The sequence below is a fragment of the Staurois parvus genome, unplaced genomic scaffold, assembly GCF_062004578.1.
Source record: "Staurois parvus isolate SC_StPar_1 unplaced genomic scaffold, SC_StPar_1.0 ptg000362l, whole genome shotgun sequence".
Classification (NCBI taxonomy): Eukaryota; Metazoa; Chordata; class Amphibia; order Anura; family Ranidae; genus Staurois; species Staurois parvus.
The window spans coordinates 10,077,031-10,096,852 of record NW_028318158.1 but is presented as its reverse complement, the minus strand read 5'-3'; the positions used below and the strand labels follow the sequence as shown (position 1 = coordinate 10,096,852).

Here is a 19,822-nt window from a genome sequence, read left to right as displayed (position 1 = left end):
AGTAGAACATGCTGCACAGAACCATACTGGAACATAGCAAACTGCATCAAAACTGCACCGGACCTGCGTGTGGTGTGAATTGTAAGCAAAAACGTATACAAAATGCATCCGCAGTGCGTTTTTGTAGTGTGAATGGGCCCTTAAGGGTATTTCCTATCTAGATGCACTCTAGAAATGGCTGCATGTGAATTTAACACTAAAATTAAACCTCATAAGCCAGCAGGGAAACATTAAAGAGTTTGTAAACCTAATACTACTTGTATGGAAAAGTTTCTTGTTCTCTTTGTATTGCTTCCTTTGTGTGAAATCCCTGGTGTTCCTGCCATTCCCTCTGCTTTCCTATTTCAAACTGACCACACTAGGCATGAGAGCACACCGTGGTCAGTTCTGTAGCTATGCTGGGAACTCAGCCTGCTCTCCTCCAATGATCAGACTTCTCCTAACACCCCTTCCCCCCACACAGCCTTTTACTGGGAAGATCAGTGTACTACTGTTTCTTTGGCCCCAGCAGAGAACAGAGGGAATGCTATTCACTTATAAAAAAAAAAGGGGGGAAAAGTGTTTATAATATATTTTTTATATCTATACACAAATGTTTTGCCTTTCATTTCTGTTTTAATTTGAATGGGTTCTTTTACAAATTGAGGCTTTACATATACTTTAGTTCCCACTAGATGCTGTTCAGTGTACTTTTTTCTGCATCAAAAATGCATGCACAGTGTTTTCCATATATTCCAATGGCCCTGGTTCACACCAGTGCAGTCAGTTCCAGTCAGTTTCCAGTGCAGAAAAAAAAGTAGAACATGCTGCATTTTTTCTGCACAGAACCATACTGGAACATGGCAAACTGCATCAAAACTGCAAACGGAACTGTGTGTGGTGTGAACTGTAAGGAAAAATGTATCCGGAATGCATCAGAAGTGCGATTTTTGTAGTGTGAACTGGCCATTAATTGATGCTTTTGGGGATGCCTACTACCTCTAAATGGAGAAAAGACTTCTGGGTAAGAATTACATGTCAGGCTGTAAGTAACTGACCCATCCACTAGGTGTTTAACCCCTTCACGCCGGATCGTCCCGGAGTGAAGAGGAGTTCCTGCGCCGGAAGGTGGGCGGGACGGGGCGGATGGGTCAGTTACTTACAGCCTGACATGTAATTCTTACCCAGAAGTCTTTTCTCCATTTAGAGGTACTTACTAAGCCCCGCCCCATCTAAGCCCTGCCCCATCCCGCCCACCTCCCGGCGCAGGAACTCCTCTGCACTCCGGGACGATCCGGCATCACGTCATGGCCGGTCACATGATCGGGAAAGGTCCCGATCGAAAGAGCGGACTGAGACCTTTCCGTGAGTACCGCACATGTGTGCTGGGAGTGCGCAGGGCGCGCACTCTCAGCACATATGTTTTATGTTACATGAGCGCAAATGTGCCGGGAGGCACATTTGCGTGCAGCCGGCGTGAAGGGGTTAAAGCAATCACACTTTAAAATGTTTTTTCACTTTTGCAGCCTTTATATTTGTTACATTCCCATTCACCTAGCATTACTAAAATGATTACAAATTACTGCTTACTATATTAGGGTCTATGCCCACCATGCTTTAAAAAACACCAGTTCCTTTGGAAGAAAAAATACATTCATGTAGAGTGTTTTTGTATGCTCTTTTTAGGCGCGTTTAGTGTTTTTTTTTCCGCCAGAGAACTCTCGAAAACGCAAACCAGACGGGTGTTTTTTCTGCCCCTAAAAGCTGAGCTGCAAATATTCCTCTGAATGTCCTAATGTTCATGGACACATTGGTTATCATTGAGCCACTTCTTCAAGCAAAACACAAAACTCCTGTAGAAGCAGCATTTTGGAAGCCCAGCATTTATGGACCCTTAACTGCTTTTACTTGCTTAAAAATCAGACCTAGTTTTATCTTTCTGCACAATGTTAAGGAGGGGGGTTGGCAATCTTTACCATGATTACCCCCAGGGTTTTTTCAGCAGAAACATGGGGTAATGCAGTTCCAGCACCTCCAGCCCCTACAGCACTGAAAGTATGTAATAAGGGGTGCTGGAGGGTCTATTGTTGCTGGCTGTTGTGGGTTCTATTGTTGCTGGAGGGAATCTATTGTTGCTGGGGTCTATTGTTGATGGCAGGGGATCTATTTTTGCTAGTGGGTCTTATGTTTCTGGGGGTCATTTGTTGCTGGGAAGGAGCTATTGTTAAGGTAGGGGTCTAATATTGCTGACTGATTGAAGATCTGTTGTTGCTGCCGCAGGTCTATTGTTGCTGGAGTGGATATATTGTTGCTGGAGGGTCTATTGTTGTTGTTGTTCCTGGCTGCAGGGAATCTATTTTACTGCTTTTCTTGCTAGCATTAATAATTTCCATACAAATGACAAAAGCACTATAAAATTATACTTGGTTCTATACCAGCAATGGGCAAACTACGGCCCGCGGGCCGTATACGGCCCGGCGGACCTTTTAATCCGGCCCGCGGAGCTAGGCTCCTCTCACAGTCCGCCCTGAAGACCGGTGTAGCATGAAAATCTGTCTCCTATGAGGATCTGTCCCCCTCGACGTATCTGCGCATGTGCCGGAGATCGCCGATCGGCTGCTAATGCCTGAAACTGGCACATGCGCAGATACGTCGAGGGGGACAGATCCTCATAGGAGACAGATTTTCATGCTACACCGGAACGGCGCGGGAACACGGCGAGAGGAACGCGCGGAGCAAAGGTAAGTGAATTGACACAGCGGGGACTTGGGGACTTAATATGGGGGATGAATTAATATGGGGAATGAATTACTATATGGGGGATGAATTACTATATGGGGGATGAATTACTATGGGGGATGAATTACTATGGGGGATGAATTACTATAGGGGGGATGAATTACTATGGGGGATGAATTACTATGGGGGGATGAATTACTATATGGGGGATTAATTACTATGGGGGATGAATTACTATATGGGGGATGAATTACTATGGGGGTGAATTACTATATGGGGGATGAATTACTATATGGGGGATGAATTAATATGGGGAATGAATTACTATATGGGGGATGAATTACTATAGGGGGGATTAATTACTATATGGGGGATGAATTACTATGGGGGATGAATTACTATATGGGGTATGAATTACTATGGGGGATGAATTACTATATGGGGGATGAATTACTATGGGGAATGAATTACTATGGGGGATGAATTACTATATGGGGGATGTATTACTATGGGGGATGAATTACTATGGGGGATGAATTACTATATGGGGGATGAATTACTATATGGGGGATGAATTACTATATGGGGGATGAATTACTATATGGGGGATTAATTACTATGGGGGATGAATTACTATGGGGGATGAATTACTATGGGGGATGAATTACTATGGGGGATGAATTACTATATGGGAGATGATTTACTATATGGGGGATGAATTACTATGGGGGATGAATTACTATGTGGGATGAATTACTATATGGGGGATGAATTACTATATGGGGGATGAATTACTATGGGGGATGAATTACTATATGGGGGATGAATTACTATAGGGGGGATGAATTACTATGGGGATGAATTACTATGGGGGATGAATTACTATATGGGGGATTAATTACTATGCTTACTATGGGGGAATATTACTATACTTACTATGGATGACACATACACATCATTCATCTACTCTTGGTCCGGCCCCCGGGTCCAATATATGAACCCATTGCGACCCTCAAGTCAAAAAGTTTGCCCACCCCTGTTCTATACTGTATTAAAGCGGGAATACTGGGTGGTGGGTAGAGTGTGGAACCAAGGGACAGTGCTCATAGGTGGGTAGGAGGGGGCAGAGACAAGGGTGACTGAGAAGGGAGTTCCTGCACCAATTCTCTGCCAAAAAGCCCTGATTATCCCTGTCTGTACTGTGCTGGCAAATCTCATTATTAGTTATAAACTAGATGTTCACACTGTATGCCCTAACAGAGGGTTCAAGATCTCAAGGCTTGGGTATTACATTGTATGTTAATGCACACTGCAAGCTATTCTGAACCAATCAAGCTACCTATAGTATAAACCTGCTATAAAGAAGCAACTAAAAATATACAATTTTTTTCAATTGACTGCAAAGGTGGAAATACACTTAAACATGCAGTGTGCATTCTATTCAATTACAGACCTGCCATATAAAGTTAGGCTTTACTCAGAAGTCCTTTCTGATATCAGATGGGTCATTTGCAGCCATAACCAAGGAAGCATTGGATTAATAGTCTGCTTACTGACATTGTGTAGTTGATATTGCTAAGGCTAAAATATAACATCTTGTTTCTGAATTTTTCCTGTGTTGGTGAATTCAGGACCTACTTAGAGGAAGAGCTGACAAAAGCCCGGAAGAAGCCCAGTCTGAGAAAAGACATGTACGTCAAGATGATTGAAGTGGATCCCAATGCCCCAACTGAAGAGGAAAATTCGCAGCGAGCTGTCACCAAACCACGCTACATGACATGGAGAGAGACGATCAGTTCAACGGCCACACTTGGCTTCAGGATTGAAGGCATCAAGGTACAGAATAATTTATAATTAAATATTTAGCTAAATTCCAGACACACCACTAAATATGCGCATCAGAACTGTCGTACCTGTCAGGGGACTTTCTGTTCTCTTCAACCGGTCTTATGGTCCCTGCACTCCTGCCAGGCAGTACAGCCAGGCCATTGACCTTACTTTTCTTTACAGTTTGGTCAATGGCCTGCTGCTAGTCTGCTCATTGGTCAATAAAGGAGCATCACCTCACTGAAGAGGTTAATGTTCTTCTCCCTCTCTTCTCTTTTTCTCAACAAGCAGTGCTCTAATAGCACTGTGCAGTGTAGTCTGATCATAGTTGAATGGTCTTTAATTATTATGTAACTGATTATTACTGGATCACTTGGTGTTTTATAACTACTGTACCTAGCATTAAAACAAACAGCAGAATGCACTAACGTATCAGACTATTGAAATTCATCTTTTATTAATATGCCTTATCCAAGGATCCAAATTTGAACTCTTGTTATTAGTTAATGAATTGGTCATTCTAATATAATGCACACCAATGGATCTAAAAATGGGCAAGGGTAGAGTTTAGAATTTTAGAGAAGTGACAGGTTTGCTTTAAAGCATATCAAAACCCAGGAATAAAAAAATGCATATATTTCAGGTTATTAGCCCTTGGATGTAGTGCCTGCATTAGTTTTCTTTTTGCAAGCTTTCTTCCCTTTTTTTCATTTGTTGATCTTGCTTGTAACACAATTCCTTTTCTAGAGTAACAGCACAGTGTATTATAGCATAGAGCATATAGCATATAGAGGCGCAGTGTTTCATCCTAGCATAGGAAGTGTGTTAGGACTGTAGAACCCCCCCCCCCCCACCTCCACCACCACCAACACTACCACCTCACTTCCATTACATAGAGGGGTGGGATTCCGTGATCCTCAAAAGGATAGGAGTGTAGCACAGACAGAGAGCACAGGAAGTTATCAGCTCACAAGATTTCTGGCAGGATCAAAAGTATTTTTTATTGCACTGATCAGATATACCAAAACATTTTCAATCAAAGAACATGTTGGTGGAATGTTTGATAAAAACTAGTCCAGTTCTTAGAGTTAGCTCTCTCTCAGCCAGGGTATCTCTGAGAGTCCCCAGAGTGATGACAAGAGCATGCAAAGGATGAGAGCTCTACAAGTTTGTACAAAATCCAGTAGATTTTGTCATGACAACCAAAGGATAAAGCCAACATGTTTCAAGGACTCACAACTCCACCCTTCATCAGGGCTTGAGTGCTGGAAATGATTGGAGTAGACCGGACATCCCTTATACAAGAAGATTAGGACAGCTGACAGCTGTCAGACTGGCAATCCACAGCAATTCCAATCTTCATTTTTTACAATTGTTATCCAGTATACTCCAATAGATAAAATTATTTCTTTATTATAGCATATTTATTTGGTGAGTGCACACCCGAAAGGGGGGACATTTCATTTTGTACACCTGGTGAACTTTTTTGGAGAACTTGAAGGATTTTGTGGGTTTATCAAGAACTTTATTTAGGACTTTTTCACATCACAAGTCATATGTTGACATTTAGGTGTCCGTTTATGAACCAGCGGTAAATGATCGCTGCTCAGTTCTCCGGCATTCTCGGAGAACACAGTTCTCCTGCGAATGCCTTTTATGATGCAGTGTAGATCAATTCTCCAAACAAAGGGAGAACGATCTGCAAACGCTGGAAAACGGCTGATTTTACTATAATCTCGCGAGATTACAGTAAAAGATCAGTTTACTAAGCAGAGGTAAATTATCTCTGCTTAGTTTGCAGTTTCTCCGATTCTCCAGCTCTGGGCTGGAGAATCTGGAGGGAGAACACAGATCTCCAGTGAAGGGCTGAACATGTTCTCCGCTGATCTCCTGAGTGTCATAAACTGTGAATGACCAGAAAGTAGCTGCGATCCTCTGAATCGCAGCTATTCTCTGTGTCATAAACAGACACCTTAATTTTTCTGTTTCATTCACTATATGTTATTTTGCTCTACTGAACCGCTGTAAGTTGTTCCTTTTTGGTCACATTGATTTATTAGAAGTGGCAGAAATGATTTGAGCACCAATTGTATTTTTTTGGCATGTTACTTTAAGCGCAGTTTTGTTTGTTTTTGTATATGCTAATTATTCACTATTCCATAGGAGTTTATTGTTTAGGGCTTCCATACCCTTTAAGCTGAACATGTTTCCTTGTACAGTAGTCCTGTTCATGAACACAGTTCTTCATTCCAAAAGACAGGATCCAGTTGTGACTTGCAGAATGACAGTAAATAGTCACTACTTAGTAAGGTTCCATGCAAAGCTGAGTCTTCCTATTTATTACATGCTCTTATTTCAATATATTTAGTTTGTTTTATGCTTTACTTTCCCTCTCCGTATGTGAAAAGCAAATACTAGGAAAATAGAATCCCTTTATTGCTCATGTTAGGCCTTGGTATTCAAACCAGGTAATATCGTCCATTTGTTTTTCCTATTACTATTCTTATATCACAAAGGTCGTCTGGGATATTGTTATGTAATAGCACTAAGCTGTCCTATACATGACCAGGTGCCGAGGAAGGATGTATGCGGCAATAGAATTGTTAATGCAGGATGTGCATCGCCTCTACATTGTCATCCTTCTTCCTCCTGACAAGCTTTTGGGTTGGATATATATTTTGTGTCATAAACAGTGTTAGGCCTCATGCACATAGGACATTTTTTTCCTGACCCTGGACACTTTTGCTCCAGAGGAGGAAAACAAAGCTTAAAAAATGTGGCTAAAGCCGTGTTTTGCACGCACGTTCATGCATTTGGAGTTAATTAAGTCTGACCATTAGAATGCATTAACAAGCAAATGTGCGTATATATGTCTAGCGTTATGCGCTTTAATACGCGTTTGGTCTTTTTTTTCTGCCCAAACACTCCTCTCCTGAAAGTGCAAGTAACGTTTTTTTTTCTGTCTCTAAACGCCTATGTGTGCAAGAGAAAAAAAAAAGAGCAAGCAAGGATAAGTTCACCTTTTGGGAAAAAATATTAAATGCATATATTTTTGCATTTATTATTTTTTCCCTAAGGAGCCTGGAAAGCATTGTACCCGTGATCAGTGGATCAGGGGTGCAATGTCATACTCCTGCTGACAAGCCATGCCACTTTCAGTCTGCACCTTTAACCTAGGCTCACACTTCTGCAGTGCGGCATATCGCATGTGATTTGCACAGGAACCCCACCGCATTCCTCTGCAAGTCACATGCGAATTCTGTGCAGTGCAATTTGAGCCATACATCTTGTATGGCTCAAATCGCACCGCATCCGCACCAAAAAGGTGCAGGACCCTTTTTTTGGTCCGCACTAGAATTGGATTGCTTGGGAATTCACACCTATGCGATCGGATTCTGCACATCGCACCGCATTTTGCAAATCGATTTCGGGGTGTTGTTAACATACACACCTGCAGCAGTTCGCATGAACGGGGTGCGATTGTGATGCGATGCGGAATTTGCACAGAAACCGGAGCAAATTTAGCACCGCATCAGTGTGAACCCAGGTTTTTACAGGTTGAATGTTTACAAGCTGCAGGGCTTTTGCATGAACCACGAGACTGCTCATCAACAACCTCACAGTCCATTCAGTATGTGTAGTTCAAGTCATTCACAGGAAAGTGTGAATGAATGACGCGGCCTTGTGGGCGGAGCACCGCACGGCCATGTTTTTTTTTTTTTCAAATATTGACAGCGGGCGCCAGGGAGAAGATCCCACCGCTCGCTGTCACGGGCGGGGTGTTTGAGAGGCTGCTGGAATATATTACATGTCACACTCTAAATACGAGTGGAGTATATAACATGTTATCCCTTAAAAGTGGCTTTTTTAAAATAAGGTTTTATTCAGTTTTCAAGTTCACAAATACATATACAAGAAAAGAATAAGGAGAATGACTACAACATGGTGGTCCTAAAAAAAGGTCTCTATAACATAAGTCCGAGAAAAAGAAAAACAATAACATCCTTCCACAAAGATATAAGGCAGTAGAAAAAAAATAATATATAATGATGAACATCTGTGGATTGTGAAAAAAGTTACATTTTTGAGGCCAAGTGAGCATAAGGCCTTATTGTCAAACCTATTTACAAGGCTGAAGACTAGATCTTCATGCACACTGTACACTGTATGCTGTTGATGCTTTTTTTCTTCTACAGGCATTTAGCAGCAGCAAAAACACAGTAAAAAGCCATGTTTTGCATGTACATTAATGCGCAGTCCCTTGTCTGGCAATAATACATTCTACCGGACAGAATTCTGGGTATTATAATGCATCAGTGCGGGAGCAGTGGGAATGTGCCTAGTGTTAACATGCGTTAGGGAGCTTTCAAGCATTTTATGTTCAAAAGTTCCTCTATTGAACACACAAGTGATGTTTTTTTTTCAGCCAATAAACTCCTGAAAATGCCTATAGTGTACATGGACACATAGACTAACTTGGAGGGGAGTTTATAGGCAAAGAAAAAAAATAGGTCAGACACCTGTAGAAGCAGCTTTTTTGAGCTGCAGTGTGCATGGGGCCTAATACTTAAAGCAGAGTTCCACCCAAAAGGGGAAGTTCCGGTTTAAAGATTGGTCCCCCACTTTCCATTAAGGATTGGCACCTTTGGGGAGCGGGTACCCAAATTTGACAGGTACCCACTCCCACTTCCGCTGCGATTGCCTAGGCGATCGGAAATGGAAGTTGTCCTCCTACCCTCCCTCCTGAAGTCTTGTGGGACACATGACAGGTCTCAGAAGACTACAGGACCATTCATGAAGCGCAGCGCTAATTGCACATGTGCAGTGGGTACCTGGCTGTGAAGCCTCAAGCGGTCACAGCCGGGTGCCCACACTGAAGATGCGGGTGCCTGGAATACAGGACGGCCGGTGAAACGGGCTGTGGTGGGGGCAACGCAGGATCGTGGGACAGTTGAGTGGCTGTTTTTTAAAAGTCAGCAGCTACAGTTTTTGTAGCTGCTGACTTTTATTATTTTACAGAGTAAGAGGAACTCGGCTTTAACTGTGCCTTTCTGCACATAAAGGAAAACTAACATGGTCAGTCAATTTTTAATGTATCAGCTTCTTTCTCCCCTGCCCTCCACTGCAGCTGATCAAACACAGGACTGTTTTTCATTGGCTGTTTACTTGGCATTTCAATTGGGACTTTGACAGCAATGAACCTGGAAATGTTCAGAGTTGAGCACTTCCATGTTCATTAAGGGCAGAGAAGCTTCGGGAACATCGGCACCCAAGCCTCAGACAGTTAATAGTGGTCCAGCACTTCCCTGAGGAATGGGAGATCCTGCAAGCCATGGCAAGTGTCATTGGTGGGGTACTGGTACCTTCACAGTGAAAGTGATTGGGCGGCTATAGATCAGTTTTAAATGGAAGCTACAAGCCAGCTGAAAAAAAAATGATACAAAGGTCATGGCTGCCACTTGTTTTGATGCATTGAATACAAGGACGTTTATAAACGTACCTTGGCGGATAAAGGCTCCTGGTGAATGCCACACACCAAACAGATCTGAATGTTTAGGAGATGGAAAGGAGCCTTAGCCCCGCTCTTCCTGATAGACCAGCCCCTTGATGCATTTCTCTCTCATACCTCTATGACTAAGCCCCAGGGGTAGAGTGAAACGCGTTAGTAGCATGACCTATCAGGAGGAGCTGGGGCTGTGGCCGCTTTCCATCTCTTAAACACTCACAACTGTTTGGTGTGTGACATTCACAAAGGATTTGTTACACTGCACTGGATTAGTATACACGACTACACCCTATCTGCATGTGGGATTTCAGAGTCATACCACCAGCTCTTGCAGCGGCACTCCGCAAAGCATGTACCAGTTCTTGGTGGACAAAGGGTTAAGGTTCTATGTTTCACCAGTGAGAAGATCTGCAAGTACTGAATTTTTTTTTTTAAATACATCTTACACTGCCACTCATAAAGTAATGCACAGGCCTGCAAGGAAGATTCATGCATTTATTGGACAGGAAGAAGCTACTGACCACAAAACCATCAACAGTGACCTTTAAAATGTGTTATGCCAGCATAAGGAAGTGCCATAAGATAAACAGAATACATTTCCCTTTAGTATGTGTTCCACTTATTAAACTAATGTTTTTGAGCTCGTTTTATTTTCTCTTTTTTTAGCTCTACTCCAAAGGAATGTGGTGCAGGAAACAGGGAATGGAAAGGGAGCTGGAATTTAATTCTGTGTTAAATTCTTTATTTTACAAACATACACTTTAAAGAGACCCTAATTACAGCTTAAAAATGCAGGTAACACCTGTATAACTTAGGTATTAGTATACTACCACACCAGGGGCGGACTGACCATTTGGAAACTTGGGCACTGTCCGATGGCCCAGGGTCAGTAGGGGGCTATATTATAATACAGGAAATAGGCCACATGCTACTTGATTGTAGATAAGGTGAGTATATTGTTGCAAGGCAGGATAAATACAATGCAAAAACAATAAAAAGGTCAAAGAATTCGTTAAATTGCAGTAAAGTAACTGACATGAATACTAGCCTCGGGTATGGCAGTTAACCTAAACCACAATATTACTTAGACAAAGTTAACCTGATACACAGCATTAATAGTGAACAGCAGAGCAGCGAAAAACATAAACAGCAATAAAAGAAGGCTTACATTCACTCAAAACATCAAATAAAGGAAAAAAGTATCCCTGAGGGCACTCTGCACATACACCCTGTAAAGTGGGTGGGTGCACACATTTCTGAAAGGGGTACCCCAGAGATGTCTGTAAAGTATCTGATGCCCAATTGATAATCTTCAGACAGCTAGTGGTGGGGCCTAATCTGTATGGTGGTGAATGCGTTACTGTCCGTTTAGACTGTATGCAGTGCAACTTTGGGGAGGCTAGACAAAGGACTGCTATGTAAATAGGACAGTCTCTTACTGGCAATAAACTGCTGAGAGTGATGGGATAACCTCGGGGTCCTGACCCTTGATTGCTCAGTCTTCAGTAAATCCAGTCATCAGTGGCTTGCCTCTGGTCTCTGTACCCCAGAACAAGTCTCTCCAGTTCCTTTCCTCTCTGACACTGGCCTCTGCTTCCAGCACAGGTCTCTCCAGCTTCTGTCCTCAGTGCCTCTGTCTCTGGTCTCTGCTCCCCTACACAGGTCTCTCCAGCTCCAGTTTAGGCACAGACAGGTACAGCTGCAGGTCTATCCTGTTCCAGGTACCCCCCACACAAGAGGCTGTCCATGGCTCAGTCCTCTGTCTCAGAGTACACAGAGCACAGCAACAGGTCTGCACTCACTCTGGTTCCCTGCATACAAATTGGTTTATTTGAATTACCTGGAAAGGGTCTCTCTCTTCTCCTCCAGGTGCAGAGGATCTCTGGGTGTTGATTGGCTGTCCTTGCACAAACTCAGGAGGGATGGGCGGAAGATCACACACAGCCTGCTCTGTCCAGCAGCAGAGTGGGGGGGGAGGGGGGAGGAGAGCAGCGGGATCTAGCATTGCCTGCTCTGTACAACCTCTCTGCCACTGCTCACAGCATCAGGGGGTGAGTGGGTGGAGGACCACACTGCTGGCAGGGCACCTGGCTACACACATTAATATCAAGAATATTGCATAGTTGCAGTGTTTTTTCCTTTCAATTGATCATTTTGTATTGACTTGCAATTTGCCAGTACTGGCCCAGCTCCTCTGCTCTTGTGGCAGACCATTCATTTCAACAACCACCTTCCCGTATAAATTATATTATATTTATTGCCTTTTATGCATGTTATTTACATGTAAAATCCACCCTTGTGTAGATATCCAAAATCCCTGAGACTGCTGCAGGATGCCACCATCTTGGATGTGATGTCATTGGCTCCAGCAGACTCAGAGCTGTCACTCAAGTGACCCTCTATGGTATTCCCTTTCATCCCTCCCCTGGAAACTACATAAAAGGTTATGAAAGGGAAGTGAGGGACAGAGAAGGGCAAATTGATGGTGTCTGCAAAGGCACCAGCATTGCAAAGACAGCAAGGGAGCTTGGTTGGGAGAAGGTATTGGGCCAGGTGCAGGTGCAATCCTGAATGGACAAAGGGACAATATCTCGTCAACATTTTTGTGGCACACTAAACTTTACTATATTCATTATCTAAGCTCGCCAGTGTGGTGCACACATACAAAGCTGACACCAGGTGCAATTACAAAGTGAGCATTCAAAATGTGAAACACACAAAAAGGTGCACAGGGTGTAACACACTGACCTCCTCCAAAGAGAAAGGACCCTGGCGCTGAATCCCTGGGGCACAGGGCTCCAGACGGGGACTGGGTACACATGGTCCACTCGGCCTAAACCAGGCGGACCACATTGTGACAGACCCAACCAGGACAGGGGCTTTTGGTGGGGACTAGGGGTAGCCTTCTACCTACTGATTATGGCCCATGGAGAGAGCAAATCATTCTCTAATGATGGACAACAACTTGATGAACGCTGAGAGTGAGGCTTGGACTAGTTCTCTGAGTAAAGACAATACAGCTTCCCTTCTGGAGTGGATGAAAAGGTGTAATATTAATCTTATACAGTGTAATGGTCAGGGTAAATATGGGGCCTTCCTTCAGACTGAGGTGGAGAAGCTCCTTCCCTTGGAATAGAATAATTTACTAACAATCTCTCTCAAGAAATCTATGAAGATAGATGAATTCTACTTTTTCAGATTGTTGGAATATTGTATGAGTTTTGTTGTATGATAGACAGATTATACAAGTGAAAGCAAACACCTGAAAGATAGCATGTGTAATGGACTTTGTGTATTCAGGGTTGGATGTGTCGGGCTGTCCATGGTGGGCTTCCTGGCTTGTCTGGGTGCTTGACTGTTGATTAGTTTACTGTTAATTAAATCACTGTTAGCTGTTGGATGTACTTTTTACAGTTTGCATTGTTTAGGATAAAGTGATCAAGTTCTTACCAAATCAGTGTGGAATGTTTATCCCAATGTGTAATATTTGTTTTTATTGTTCATATGGGGACTGTCCCTATTTCTGAAGTGTATAGAAATCTGTATTTCTCTTCAATAAAGTAGTTCCAGTTTTGCACCTAAGCTAGTGTCACCTAGTCTTGGGTGCTATGCCCAGCTATAATACCTTGGTCCTGTATCCCAGCAGAGAGGAAGCAGTTCTCTGACTAAATCACCCAATCGGGGTGACAGGCAGTCCGTCACACCTATTTTTTGAGAGACTTGCTGAGACTAGGTCTACTCAAGTACTAGGTGAGGCTCCACAGAAGGGAGACCCCATGGGAGGGGAGACCTTGACCAAAAGGTCAGGTGCCCTTCCCCCAAGACTTTTGGGGCAAGTCTGAGGACCTACACCCTATTAATCAGGCATGAGCAATGTGCTACATGCCTGTGTAAAAAGTGCAAAATAAAAAGAAATACTTTAAGGTGCCAAATTGCAAGACAAAGGCTTCCATCCAATTTTATTTTTTTTTTTAGATTAGATTTAAAAATACTGTCAGGCTTTAATTTGTATATATGACCCCATTGGGAAGATATCTCACTTCCTGTCCCTATGATGGCAGTTCAAGAAATGGGGGAACACTGGGACAGGAGAGCACAAACAGAAAAAAAGAGTAAAAAAATTCTAACCCGCTGGTATGAGGTATGAGGCTGCAGCATCTGTTCTCTCTGCTGTCACAGTTAAAGCAGAAAAAAAACAATGCTTTCTTACACTTTCCATTGTTTACTATGTGATTGCTGTGACTGGACACAGCAATCACATAGTAAAGTATAATGTGATCCGCTGTGTCCGGGTGACATGCAGATCGCCGGACTCCCGGGTACTCGCTGTGTGAGCTGTGCAGGAGTGCCCCTTGTAGATTCAATCAGAAAGAGACAGTCTGAAAGCAGCTTTTCTTATGTGCTCTCAAAACAATCATGTTTTGTGAATTTCGTGTCACGGCTGTACTCTGTATTTCTAAAATAAAAATGTTATATAGATAATAAAAAGCATATAAAGCATCAATTTAAAAATGTATTAAGAATAAAATACAACTGACCCCAGACCATTATAAAGGAGGGACAGTTGTAGAGGAAAAGGACAGGAGGATCTTGGCCCAGCGTTTTCCTTGTGTCATGCAGAAACTGTTATGATGGCCTCTGATACCTGTGTGTCTGCACCCAGAAAGTTAGATCTGAACTCAATGGAAATATTCCTTTTTTCACCTGATTGATGTAACCAAAAAAAGTCACAATTTACGCGTTCTGTCCCCTTTTTTCAAAAGCATGGATTACTCCTAGTTTAGGTTTACAGGCCAAGAAAAGTGATTCAAAGTTGATCATTGTTTGTTAACCATTGTGGTCCAACTTCATGATGTCTAGGGTGGAGCTGAAGAGGCTTGTGGTTTTTATGTGGAATTAGTTTATTAGTGGAGGGTGGGGATGGTGAACTGGCATGATGATGGAATTCTACATTTATTGATATAAAAGGGTAATTTGATTCAGACCTCTAACCACAAGTGCTGTAGGTGTTGTTTATCCAGTCGGTTAACCACTCCTGCAAATGTTTGCAAATGATACTACTATTAACAGTATCAATACTACAGTAATACTACAGCACTCATTCTGATTATCTAGTTTGCTACTACTCCTGTAAAATGCACTAACTGCTACGAGTTAAGGAGGGAAGAAGGGAAGAGAGAGTGAAGGAGTGTGGGAAGGAAAAGAAAGGATAGAGATCAGGAAAGAAGGAAAATGAAGAAATGAGGGAACAAAGGAAGAAGATTAAGAAGGGAAAAGAGTTGTGAAAGAGAAAGGAAAGAAAATGAAGAAAAGAAGGAGGAATGTGAAGGACGTACGGGGTTGAAAAATCTTTACAAATGCACCTTAGCAATCTGGATTCCTTAAAATTTCATCAGAAAGGTGCACTCAACAGAACTGTCTGACCACCTTGTGGTAGGAAGGAAGGAAGGAAGGAAGATGAGACAGAGAAAAAGGAAGGAAGGGAGGAAAGAAAGAATTAAAAGGAAGGAACTGTCTGACCACCTTGCAGTAAGTAGGAAGGAAGGGAGGGACACAAGAAAGAATGAGGAAGCATGAGGAGGGATAGGAAGGAAGGGAGGAAGGAAAAAAAGGAAAAGAAAGGAACTGTTTGACTACCCTGTTGTAAGTACAAGGGAAGTAAGAAAGAATGGAGGAATAGGATAAAAGAGGGAATGAAGGAAGTGTGGCAGGAGGGATAGGAGGAGGGGAAGAGGATGGAAGGAAGGAAAAGGAAGTAATGGAGAAGGAAGAAAAACAGGGAAGAGAAAGGAAGGATAGAAGAAAGGAAGAGAGGAAGAGAGAGAAATGAAGGAAATAAGGGAGGAAGACAGGGAAAAGAAGAAAGGGAAATGAAGGAAGTAAGGGAAGAGGAAATGGAAATAAAGGACCGGAAATGAAGGAAGAAAGGTGGAGGAGGAAAATTAAGGAAGTAAGGGAGGAAGAAAGGGAAATGAAGAAAGGAACATGAAGGAAATAAGGGAGGAAGAAAGGGAAATAAAGGAATAGAAATGAATGACGTAAGGGAAGAAGAAAGGGAAATAAAGGAAGAAAGGGAAATGAAGGAAGTAAGGGAAGAAGAAAAGGAAATATGAGAAGGGAAATGAATGAAATAAAGGAGGAAGAAAGGAAAATAAAAGAAGTAAGGGAGGAAGAAAGGGAAATTAAGGAAGTAAGGGAGGAAAAAAAGAAATAAAGGAAGGGAAATGAAAGAAGGAAGGGAGGAAGAAAGGGAAATGAGGGAAGGGAGGAAGGAAAGGGAAATGAAGAAAAGGAATGGAAATACCATATCTGTCTTGCTTTTACAACTCTTTTTGATGCACTGAAATGTGTCAATTGGCAGTCTGATCTCCTGAAATTAATGTTTTTTAGAAAGAAGATGGCACAGTGAATAGAGATTTTAAGAAAACAAAGAGCCCGGAGCAGATTAAGGAGGCCTTCCGGGACTTCACACAGGGGAACGCCACGATCTTAGTAAGTGTTACAGCTTCCTAACCTTTGCGTGCAGCCGTTGTGGAATGATCCCATACCACACATATAGACTAATAAGTATTTCTCCTTCAAGAAAGGGTTGTCATTTCCTGACATTGTGCTGGGAATATGTGATACAAATGGTGCTAAGCTGAGTTATTTTGTTTTAATACTGAACCAATATCATTCTTCAAAGTCATATTTCACACTCTTCTTATTTTACCCTACAGAGGTTGTACCTGGGTCGCTTGGAGGATATAAGGACCACACTAGAGCAGTCCCCTTTCTTCAAGAGCCATGAGGTGAGCTGTGTATGAAGTTATCATTTCTTCCCCTATTTGTATGACCCTGACATATTCCATAGCACATAGCATATGGAAACATTTAGATCACCCACAACCCAAAGGAGCTTATAAAGTGATATTCCCAAGAAAGTCACTCGGTGCCATTGGGTTGTCAAATGAAAGTGAAGCAGCTGGAGAAAACCATGATTCTTCTAACACGGGTTTTGGTGTTCCACCCTCCTGTGTAGTCTTGCACAGTTGTACAGGTTCCTCTCCTGTACTGAAATTGATTATTATAATTTCTCTGCAAACTGTGAGCTTCTCATAGTGTGCATTGAAAGCTGCAGCAAGTCATTTCCTGGCTGGAGGATACCCAGCATCCCCTTTTTCCTCTCCAACCCTGGACTGTTTTACATTCAGTAGGTTTTTGGTCTTCCAATCATGGAGGCTCAACATTCCATGTAGGCATTTCCTAGAGCAGCCTGCATGCAAATTTAGGCTGCCTTGGAAGGCCCACTCCTCCAGACTGAAACCTGTCCATGTAGGCACTTTGATATTTGTATAACTTCTTCTAAGAACCAGCCTTCTGCTTGCATCAGGGCTGAGGACCTTTGAGAGGAGTACTGAGGCAGGGTGCTGTGATGTTTTCAGTTTTCAGTGTATAGCACCCTGCTGGCCCCTCCCACCAGCCCGCCATTCATAGAGAACCACATAGACCCAGTGGTAATATCGCTCAATCTAAAATAAGGCATGCAATGAAAACAGAAAGACCTTATTTAAACATGGTATAAGCATGGTGTTGAAGGGGGAAAAGTAGGAACCAGAAAAGACAAACTATAAGCTTTAATGCAAATATTTTCTGATTCTACAGCTTCCAATAGCTTCAAAGCTTCTTAGCGCTCTGTAATTATTGCAACAACCTAATGTGACTAAATAACTCCATAAAATTGACTTTTTAGCTTTATAAGTCTACATGAATAATTACATTTTGACAAGACAACAGCAACAGTATATTGCTGTAGTTTGCGTAGACCAATATGATGTCATCAGTCTGCTGCAGGAAGCATTTCCTTTGCCTCCACAAGTGATCAGACCGCAACATTGTAACTTTGTAGCAAGCATCAATCCCTGAACCCCATGGGACACAAGGCTGCTGACAGGGGCAAGGCAGGCAGCACAGTGGCAAAGTGATTAGCACTTCAGCCTGTCAGCACTAGGGTCGTTGGCTCAAATCCCACCCATGACACTACCTGCCTGGAGTTTGCATGTTCTCCTTGTGCCTGTGTGGGTCTCCTCCCACAAAGATATGCCGATACGTTAATTGGCTCCTGTCTAAATTGGCCCTAGTATGTAAATTAGGGACCTCAGATTGTAAGCTCATTGGGGGCAGAGAATGATGTGAATGTATAATACATAGGTAAAGCACTGTGTAAGTTGACGGTGCTATATACAGGTGAAACTCAAAAAATTAGAATATCGTGCAAAAGTTCATTTATTTCAGTAATGCAACTTAAAAGGTGAAACTAACATATGAGATAGACTCATTACATGCAAAGCAAGATAGTTCAAGCTGTGATTTGTCATAATTGTGATGATTATGGCTTACAGCTCATGAAAACCCCAAATCCACAATCTCAGAAAATTAGAATATTACATGCAATCAATAAAACAAGGTTTGTACATAGAACAATATCGGACCTCTGAAAAGTAGAAGCATGCATATGTACTCAGTACTTGGTTTGGGCCCCTTTTGCAGCAATTACTGCCTCAATGCGGCGTGGCATGGAAGCTATCAGCCTGTGGCACTGCCAAGGTTTTTTTGGAAGACCAGGATGCTTCAATAGCGGCCTTCAGCTCTTCTGCATTGTTCGGTCTCATGTCTCTCATCTTTCTCTTGGCAATGCCCCATAGATTCTCTATGGGGTTCAGGTCAGGCGAGTTTGCTGGCCAATCAAGCACAGTAATCCCACGGTCATTGAACCAGGTTTTGGTGCTTTTGGCAGTGTGGTCAGGTGCCAAGTCCTGCTAGAAAATTAAGTCAACATCCCCATAAAGCTCGTCTGAGGAAGGAAGCATGAAGTGCTCCAAAATCTCCTGGTAGACGGCTGCGTTGACCCTGGACTTAATGAAGCACAGTGGACCAACACCAGCAGATGACATGGCTCCCCAAATCAACACAGACTGTGGAAACTTCACACTGGACTTCAAGCATCTTGCAGTGTGTGCCTCTCCATTCTTCCTCCATACTCGGGGTCCTTGGTTTCCAAATGAGATGCTAAAGTTGCTCTCATCAGAAAAGAGGACTTTGGACCACTGAGCAACAGACCAGGTCTGTTTTTCTTTAGCACAGGTAAGACACTTCTGATGTTGTTTGTTGTTCAGGAGCGGCTTGACAAGAGGAATACGACATTTGAAGCCCATGTCCAGGATCCGTCTGTGTGTGGTGGCACTTGATGCACTGACTCCAGCCTCAGTCCACTCCTTGTGAAAGTCCCCAACACTTTTGATTGGCCTTTTCCTGACAATCCTCTCCAGGCTGCGGTCATCCCAGCTGCTTGTGCACCTCTTTCTTCTACACTTTTCCCTTCCACATAACGTTCTATTAATGTGCTTTGATACAGCACTTTGGGAACATCCAACTTCTTTTTCAATTACCTTTTGAGGCTTTCCCTCCTTATGGAGGGTGTCAATGATGGTTTTCTGCACAACTGTCAGGTCAGCAGTCTTTCCCATGATTGTGAGTCCTACTGAACCAGACTGAGAGACCATTTAAAGGCTCAGGAACTCTTTGCAGGTGTTCTGGCTTAATTAGCTGATTAGAGTGGGACACTTTGAGCCGAGAATATTGCACCTTTTCACAATATTCTAGATTTCTGAGATTGTGGATTTGGGGTTTTCATGAGCTGTAAGCCATAATCATCACAATTATGACAAATCACGGCTTGAACTATCTTGCTTTGCATGTAATGAGTCTCATATGTTAGTTTCACCTTTTAAG

At 42.7% G+C, this 19,822-nt stretch overlaps 1 protein-coding gene across 1 annotated transcript in view; it reads left to right on the top strand.

Moving 5' to 3' along the window:
* The window catches only part of LOC149456431 (inositol-trisphosphate 3-kinase B-like), a 157,207-nt gene that overhangs the window by 117,131 nt on the left and 20,254 nt on the right, over positions 1-19,822 (top strand). The window contains exons 5-7 of the mRNA XM_089685101.1: positions 4,350-4,554; positions 16,442-16,543; positions 16,771-16,842. Of these exons, the coding sequence (XP_089541227.1) occupies positions 4,350-4,554; positions 16,442-16,543; positions 16,771-16,842 (379 nt within the window). The remainder of the gene's footprint in view (positions 1-4,349; positions 4,555-16,441; positions 16,544-16,770; positions 16,843-19,822) is intronic.